Source organism: Drosophila rhopaloa, unplaced genomic scaffold (genome assembly GCF_018152115.1).
Source record: "Drosophila rhopaloa isolate 14029-0021.01 unplaced genomic scaffold, ASM1815211v1 contig_155, whole genome shotgun sequence".
NCBI lineage: Eukaryota > Metazoa > Arthropoda > Insecta > Diptera > Drosophilidae > Drosophila > Drosophila rhopaloa.
Genome location: NW_025335034.1, coordinates 11306701 through 11316282, shown reverse-complemented (window position 1 = coordinate 11316282; position 9582 = coordinate 11306701). Strand labels below are relative to the sequence as shown.

General features: G+C 38.2%; 1 protein-coding gene across 1 annotated transcript; it reads right to left on the bottom strand.

Annotated features, from left to right (window-relative positions):
- Window positions 1–623: 623 nt before the first annotated feature.
- On the bottom strand, window positions 624–2563 carry LOC108041507. The gene is made up of 4 exons (XM_017119436.2): window positions 2414–2563; window positions 2182–2353; window positions 2006–2126; window positions 624–1943 (listed from the first exon to the last, which is right to left on the bottom strand). Exons 1-4 carry the CDS (start codon window positions 2424–2426, stop codon window positions 1866–1868), a joined length of 384 nt encoding a protein of 127 aa, XP_016974925.1. The 5' UTR covers window positions 2427–2563; the 3' UTR covers window positions 624–1865.
- Between the last annotated feature and the right edge of the window lie 7019 nt (window positions 2564–9582).

The window sequence follows — 9582 nt, the reverse complement described above, 5'->3', positions numbered from 1 at the left end:
TCAAAAGAATTTGATGAGCCTTATACGACCAAATTATTATTTACCTCCCTTGTCCGTCCTATTTTGGAAAATTGTTCGTCGGTTTGGAGTCCACAATATCAAGTGCACATTGACCGTATTGAGTCGGTACAAAAAAAATTTCTTCTTTTTGCCCTTCGTAGTTTGAACTGGGATCAAAACGTAAGGCTACCTTCCTACCAGAGTAGATTACTGTTGCTTAATTTACCTACCCTTGTAAATCGTAGAAAAATGCTTGGTACTATTTTTATGCAAAATCTTATTAGAGGTGATATTGATTCTGCAGAACTTGTAAACCGCCTAACTTTCAATGTTCCTGTTAGACTAACACGAAATTATATCTCCTAAATTTGCCACGATGTTCATCAAATTTTTGTCTGCACGAGCCCTTTCGCGTTCTATGTAATAATTATAACAACCTTTATCATCTAATTTGCATTTCCACTTCTATCCCGTTATTAAAAACTAAATCTTAAAAAAAATAAATATTGCCATGATTAAATTTTTTTTAACCGATTATTTGCTAGCGTCTTTCTTATCCCACAGAAGCTTCGTCATCTTCTCCTCGACTTCAGCAGCACGTTCCGGAAAAAAAAGTATTTAGTATTGATTCCCAGTATGTAAATATGGGCCTTTTTTTTATTTTTTTATTCATAAATTACATACATTGACAAAAATAAATATACATATGATATCCAGACTTGCGGGACTGCCGTGAAGCATTGCTTCGCAAGGCTGGCCTGTTTAGGGCCTCTCGTTAGGTGCCTTATTATCTCTCCCAGTTTCTCAGAATCTTATGGGGTCACGTTTTTAACGGCGTTGGTTTTTTTCATGACCACCTTGTAGGCCCTTCACCACAAGTCGTTTTCTGCTTCATCGCAAAGTTGCAGGAAGCACAGCTTTTTGCTGCTTTTAATTTCTCGCTTTAGGATCTTCCTCTTTTGGGTGAAAACTTCCCTAAGTATATGGAAAGCTTTGGTTCCGCGGGCCCTATGGTAGGCTCTCCTAGCGCTTATGCATTCACGGCGTGCCTCCTCAATCGCTTGGTTCCACCAGTAGACTGGCTTGCGCCCCTTGAAGCTTTTACTGCGCTGCATGCTGGCGACGCAGGCTTCTTTGACCTTGTCCATCAATGCCCGTTCGTTGTCCGCCAATTCCATCCCTTCCAGGGCCGCTCTAAATGCTGGTATGTCAATCGTATTTTCTTTGTAGTGTCCTCGAGTAATTGTCGGTGTGGCGGTTCTTCGCGTTTGGATGGTGCTTATAATTGCATTATGGTCGCTCACCGTGTAGGTCTCGCTAATTTCCCAGGTCGCCGTCGCCGCCGAGCTTGCGCTTACGTAGGTGAGGTCGATTATGGACTCCCGCTCTCCTAAATGTAGGGGTGGAACCCGTGTTTTGAAGGACTACGTCCAGCATCTTCCTCAGGCGTTTGTTGAGGCTGACTCCCACTCCGTTGACCACGCATTGAAGTCCCCAGCATCAATCGCAGGCGAGTGTGCTCTTATGTCGTTTGCCAGGCTGTCTATCGTCTCGCTAAACTCCTCTAGTGTCCAGCTGGGTGGAAAGTAGCAGCTAAAAACCCAAAGGTCTTTTAGCTTCGCCCTTACGTAGCCTTTTGCTGCTTTCACGCATGCTATATGTTGGGCCGGTTGCCCACATGTCCAGATTGCTGCTTTTCCCAATTGATCCGTGGCCCACGTGTTGGATCTAATTGCTTTGTATGGTTCGCTCAGAATTGCCAGGTCTATTTTGAGCTCGGAAATTGTTTGGGTGAGAAGGTCCTGGGCCACACTGCAGTGGTTAAGGAGTAGGAGGAGTAGGATTTGTTGTTGCTCCAGGAAGTTTTATATATATTTATATATATTTTTGTTGCTGGTGATTCCTGCACCTTTCGCTTCTTCGCGGTTTTTTCTTCCTCCACCCTTTGAAAATATAGATATATTTTATGAAAATTATATTATTTAATGGAAATTGGACAACTTACGTAGGAATACAATTCCTCGGGCAGCTCAGACAGCCCGACCTCCAGCTCCGCTTCCGCTTCCAAATAGCTAACTTCAATCGCATGTGCTCCTTCGCTTTTAGAAAAGCAAGATCGGGTTGTTCTGTTAAAAAATATTATATTTGTATAATGTTACTAAATTCTTGGCCCGAACCTACTGCCTCTGCGTCAATAAGTCCGGCAGTAAGGACATGTAGGGGGCGAAATCTGCAACACCCGTTGGCTTCTCCAGTGGTACACCTCCAGCACTTTCACTCTTCGGTCGCTTGCAATTCAGGTGGTATTTATACCTGTCCCGCAGCGACTTCCACGCCAGCCTGCAACTGTAATCTAAACATAAATATTGTATATGTCCTCGTTAACAAATATTTAATAATGTACAAGACTTACTATCTTTATCCATTTCCCCCCACGCTCTTTTTATAAAGGTTGCATTAAAATGCTTTTCATTTGATAAATCCCACAACTCCACGACATCGTATTAATGTAATTTTGTCCTCACAATTAAACTCCTGCAACCGACTTTTGCGCGTTTTTTCATTTTTCCTCCATTTTTTTAAATATTCAGTGAGAACCGCACGCCAAAAGATTAAACTTTTTAAGCCTAGTACTCAGATCGACGAAAACTGTGCGCCAGTCATGAGAGAGAGCGAGAGGCAAACAGCTGGCGTTCACTTTTCTTCGGGCCTTTTTTTCACGTCGGTACTCAGATCGACGAAAAAAATACCAGAAAATTTCAAAGCGTTGCCAGTCTGTTGAAATTAACTTTGGGTGAAAAGAATAAAAAATTTAATCTTTTGGCGTGCGTTTCTCACTGAACATTTTATAAAATGGACGGAAAAAATCAAAAAACCCGCAAAAGTCGATTGCAGGAGATTACATGTGACGACAAAGTAATATTAATACTATCTGGGGTGCCTCTTGTCAAAGAAAAGTGTTTCTTAGGCCAAAAATGTACGAAAAAACACAATAAAAGTGCAGTTAAGAACTTTAAATTAGCAAATAATTATCAGTAAATTAAAAAAAAACAATTGTTAAATTTAAATTGTATTGTTTTTTAATTTCTTTGTACAACGGCAGACTTGTCTTGCCAACTACCTTGATAATATCTTTTAAAGGCTCTTTCCCGCAAATACCATATTTGAATTTTAACTGCTTGTCAACAAACCCAGCTGACTGACAGTACGACCGTAGCACGCATAATTCTGATGAACTCTCAAAATTTTGGTCACACTCGAATGATTAAAGTTTTTACGCTATCATACTCGTTTGTCGATCTGGATACAAGGCTTTAGATTAAACGGTCTACCATTCTTTATTGTCCACTCCGTTGCCAGATTGGTGCATTTGTATACCCTTGCAGAGGGTATTGTAATTTTGGTCAAAAGTGTGCAACGCAGTGAAGGAGACATCTCCGACCCTATAAAGTATATATATTCTTGATCAGGATCACCTCCTGAGTTGATATAGCCATGTCCGTCTGTCCGTCTGTCTGTTTCTACGCGAACTAGTCTCTCAGTTTTAAAAATATCGAATTGAAACTTTGCACACACCCTTCTTTCCTTTGCACGCAGTATATAAGTCGGAACGGCCGGGATCGGACGACTATATCCTATAGCTGTCATATAACTGAACGATCGGAAATGCCATAACTTTGGTGTTTGTTAAGTTAGGAAGTTGGGATTTTCTATGGGTTTTATTTTTAGCCAATCAATCCGACCTATCAAATTTCATAAGGATCTGCCGACTATATCCTATAGCTGCCATATAACTGAACGATTGGAAATGCCATAACTTTGGTGTTTATACCCGTTACTCGTAGAGTAAAAGGGTATATTGTATTCGTGCAAAAGTATGTAACAGCTAGAAGGAAGCGTTTCCGACCCTATAAAGTATATATATTCTTGATCAGGGTCACTAGCCGAGTCGATATAGCCATGTCCGTCTGTCCGTCTGTCTGTCCGTCCGTATGAACGCTGAGATCTCGGAAACTATAAAAGCTAGAAGATTGGCATTTTGCATGCAGATTCTAGGAGTTCCTACGCAGCGCAAGTTTGTTTCAAAAAGGTGCCACGCCCCCTTAAACGCCCACAATCGCTTATATACGATTTTAAAAATTTAAATATTTGGGAAAAGTAAAAATGCAGTTTTATTGTGTTTATCAATACCTATCGAAATGTAGAAGAAATTTTTCAAATCGGACCATTCGATAAAAAGTTATGCGTGATCAAAGTTTCTATCTCCATCTCCCTCGCACTCCCTTTACCTGTGTAACGGGTATCTGATATTCGGGGCACCCGACTATAGCGTTCTCTCTTGTTTTAAAGTTAGGAAGTTGGGATTTTTGATGAGTATTAAGAATGCATCATATGAATAATTTTGGAGAATATAATTTACAGAGTATTCTGCAAGGGTATATCAACTTCGGCTCCGCCCGAAGTTAGCTTTCCTTTCTTGTTTTTTTTGGTTTCTGAGGGTACATCTACGACTGGAAGACTGCGCTTTCGGCTATTGGCCATAATATAGCATTTGTGTTTCACCAAATTCGATGTGCTTTTCTCAAATTTATAAATACTTTTGCATATGTTGCACTCTACTGCATCAGTCGTCACTATGCCGTTTGCCGTTGCCAGCCGTAAAAAGGTGTCCCACACTTTGCTCCGACCACGTGAATGAGTAGGCTTAAGCTCACCAGCTTATAATTTCGATTTCATTGTGGCAGCGTACTCTTTAAAGCCTAGTATCCAGATCGACGAAAACCGTACGCCAGTCATGAGACAGAGCGAGAGGCAAACAGCTGGCGCTCACTTTTTGTCGGGCCTTTTTTTCACGTCGGTCCCCTGATCGACGAAAAAAATACCAGAAAATTCCATAGCGTTGCCAGTCTGCGGAAATGAGTTTTGGGTGAACCCTAGCGAAAAGATTAAAAATTTAATCTTTTGGCGTGCGCTTCTCACTGAACATTATAAGAAATGGAGGGAAAAACTCAAAAAACTCACAAAAGTCGATTGCAGGTGTTTACATGTGAGGACAAAATAACATTAATACTATCTGGGGTGCCTCTTGTCAGAGCAAAATGTTTTTTAGGTCCAGAATGTACGAAAAAACACAATAAAAGTGTAGCTATGAACTTTAAATTAGCCAATAATTATCGGTAAATTAAAAAAAACAACTGTTAAATTTAAATTGTATTGTTTTTCAATTTCTTTGTACAGCGGCAGACTTGTCTTGCCAAGGTATTTGATAATATATTTTAAAAGCTCTTTCCCGCAAATACGATATTTGAATTTTAACTGCTTGTCAACAAACCCAGCTGATTGACAGTACGACCGTAGCACGCTTAAATCTGATGAACTCTCAAAATTTTGGTCACACTCGAAAGATTAAAGTTTTTACGCTGGCGTAATCGTTTGTCGATCTGGATACTAGGCTTAAAGGACGATTCGGTTGTTGTGACCAGCGTCTGATAGCAAACAATTTTGTTTTAATATACATACATGTGAACAAAATTTATACTACAAATGAACATATAAATACATACATATATTTAACAATCACTGTTTTTGCCTGGGTCTCTGGCACTAAATAACCTTCAACATATAAAAGACAATTACAAACATATAAAACAACACTTATACTTTGTTACAAAACATATATATTATGACAAAAACTTACATTATCTAGTGAGTTCATTGCACGAGCGTTGTTTTCCTTAAAATCCATGTTTATGCACTTGTTCAAAAATACTGCACTCATCTGCACAGTTGTACTCAGTCAACTCGACAGCTGTACAGCGTGTTTAAAAAAGGACAAATGTAGTACTCACTCACGAAGAGTACAACCATATACTGCACTCACGCGAAGTGAGTACACTGAAAATGTTGTGCTATCTTCTTCTGGCCTATAGAGTATACTTTACAGTAAAGAATGAGTGCAGTATTTTTAAGAACACCATACTACTGTACAGATCTGTTATGCTACAAATGAGTACATTCATGCAGAAGTCTAATGCAGATATGGGCTCTTCCTCTATTGCCACATTTCATGCCGCCAAGCCGACAACCAATTTCACGCTTGTGTCCTTTGAACTCGACATTTTCGTTTAATTTAAACTTGTTTGGTTTTCTGCTTGTCAACAAACCCAGCTGATTGACAGTAAGACCGTAGTATACTCAGTTCGGATGAACTCCTTAGATTTTGGTCACACTGGAAACATTAAAGTTTTTCCGCTAGCGAACTCGTTTGTCGATCTGAGTACAATACAATTTAACAGTTGTTTCTTTTTTTCTTTACTGATAATTATTTGATAACCTAAAGTTCATAGCTGCACTTAGTTCCAACAGGCTATTTTTTATTATGTTTTTTCGTACATTTTTGACCTAAGAAACACATTGCTCTGACAAGAGGCACCCCAAAAGATTAACACCCTCACAAGAAAACTCCTGCAATCGACTTTTACGGGTTTTGTGATTAAATTTTTTATTCTTTTCGCTACGGTTTACTCAAAGTTCATTCCAGCAGACTGGCAACGCTATGAATTTTTCTGCTATTTTTTTCTTCGATCTGAGTACCGAGGTGAAAAAAAAAACTGGCGAAAAGTGAACGCCAGCTGTTTGCATCTCGCTCTCTATCATGACTGGTAGACAGTTTTCGTCGATCTGAGTACTAGGCTTAAACAGCTGGCAAGCGCTTTTCGTCAGGATCTTTATTTATAGCTATAATTGATCATTTAAAGTTCATAGCTCCACTTTTATTGTGTTTTTTCGTACATTTTTGACCTAAGAAACACTTTGCTCTGACAAGAGGCACCCCAGATGGTATTAATGTTATTTTGTCCTAACATGTAAACTCCTGCAATCGACTTTTGCGGGTTTTTTGATTTTTTCCCTCCATTTTATAAAATGTTCAGTGAGAAACGCACGCCAAAAGATTAAATTTTTAATCTTTTCGCTACGGTTCACCCAAAGTTCATTTCAGCAGACTGGAAACGCTATGAAATTTTCTGTTATTTTTTTCGACGATCTGAGTACCGCGGTGAACAAAAGGCTTGACGAAAAGTGAACGCTAGCTGTTTGCCTCTCGCTCTCTCTCATGACTGGCGCACAGTTTTCGTCGATCTGAGTACTAGGCTTAAATTAAGAAAAGTATCCATTGTGAAATAAAAATTGTATGTTTTTTATACCCTTGCAAAGGGTAATATAATTTCAGTCAAAAGTTGCAACGCAGTGAGACATTTCTCACCCTATAAAGTATATACATACATAAGTAAGATAATTGGATATTATCCTTGTTTTATTTAATATGTTTATGGGTTTAAGTTTACACAGAATTGATTATAATAGGTATTTTGAAACAGTTTGACAATGGATTTGGCGAGACTTTAAAACTTCTTAACAACTTTTCGGCTGATTATTTAAACGACTCCACAACTTTTCTCAGACTTCTTAGTAAAGCCTAGTATCCAGATCGACAAACGATTACGCTAGCGTAAAAACTTTAATCATTCGAGTGTGACCAAAATTTTGAGAGTTCATCAGATTTAAGCGTGCTACAGTCGTACTGTCAATCAGCTGGGTTTGTTGACAAGCAGTTAAAATTCAAATATCGTATTTGCGGGAACGAGCCTTTAAAAGATATTATCAAATACCTTGGCAAGACAAGTCTGCCGCTGTACAAAGAAATTTAAAAACAGAATAATTTAAATTTAACAGTTGTTTTTTTTAATTTACTGATAATTATTTGCTAATTTAAAGTTCATAGCTGGACTTTTATTGTGTTTTTTCGTACATTCTGGACCTAAAAAACATTTTGCTCTGACAAGAGGCACCCGAGATAGTATTAATGTTATTTTGTCCTCACATGTAAGCACCTGCAATCGACTTTTGTGAGTTTTTTGAGTTTTTCCCTCCATTTCTTATAATGTTCAGTTAGAAGCGCACGCCAAAAGATTAAATTTTTTAATCTTTTCGCTAGGGTTCACCCAAAGTTCATTTCCGCAGACTGGCAACGCTATGGAATTTTCTGGTATTTTTTTCGTCGATCTGTGGACCGACGTGAAAAAAGGCCCGACGAAAAGTGAACGCCAGCTGTTTGCCTCTCGCTCTCTCTCATGACTGGCGTACGATTTTCGTCGATCTGGATACTAGGCTTAAAGTACCTTCTCCGATTTTTCGTCAAGACACGATTGTATTCGATATTAGTAGGGCTGCCAACTGATGCCCATAACGCCACCTTACATACCTAAATCTTAATTCAATCTATGTTAAAGAGTTCTGGGGATAGACATTATCATTTCATTCGATCCTTACTCATTCCTGGCCAGTGGGGTGGGTTCTTTACAAGGGCTCCGAATGGTAAAAATGGCTTCTGGGCATCCTTTCCCCAATCTTGACATTTGATTTGCCTGCTAATCCTGCTAATTACATTTTAATTTTTACCTTGTAAACAACTTTTCCTTTATTGTAAGGTATAAAAGAAAAAGTTTTAATTTAATAAAAATCGGACATCTATATCATATAGCTGCCATAGAAACGATGGCAAATTGCAGCTCAAAGTCGACATATGTAGCTTTATTGTTTTTAGTAATATAGCCAAAGAGTTTAAAATGTAGTCGTTTTGTCATAACTTCTTCCATTCTTGTTTAATTTTTTTATGGCTTAAAACTTCTCAAGATACTTGAGAATATCCCCCAAAACAGCTGATTGATTGAACTCTCAAAAATTCGGTCGCACTGGAAAGATACAATTTGTTCGCTGGCGAACTTGATTTTCAATCTGAGTATTAGGCTAGTGGAAAATTTTCCATGTTCAAAGTGATATTTAACTTCATACATGCCTCCGAATGTAGATACTATTTAGCGAGTGCCCGACCCACGTGGCTGTAGATTGTAGAAATAGTTGGTTTCAAACACAGCTGCCAGATGGCGCAAGTGAGTAGTGCTTGTCTGCTTTGTATACACTCATGGACAAAATAATAGCTGTGTTTTTTTTTCTTTTTTAAGTTTCTGTTTCTAATTCATATCTTCTCTAATCTCAAAAAATCAAATTTTGTTCATACTTCTGTTAATTGTCTTTAAAAAAAAAGTAAAAACAGATTCACAAATCCTTTAATATAACACAAAATTAAATATTTTATTAAATCCACCAATTTTGGCTGGACACAATAATATATATACAAAGATAAATGTGTAAATTTAATTAATATTTCACTATGTTTGGTCTTTTTTTTTTTTTATCAAACTAAGTATCTGGCAGCTAATAACCGGTATATCCGTCGTTATTTTGCAAGACTTTCTCTATTCGTCTTGGCATGGAAGACATTAACTTGCGACATGTTCCAATTGGAATGTTGTATCCTGCTTTTTGGACATTATCCCAAAGTTGATTTTTTTTGACAAAAAGTGTTTCCGACGTCCCTTTTGAGTTCACCCCAAAGATTCTCGATGGCATTAAGGTCAAAATTCCCAATCAACTTCGGCTGCGTGCAGACGTGTTTTCTTAACGCTCCGGAAAAAAAATTAGTCAATCAGTCGAAAACGTTCGAAAAATTAATAAACGCGA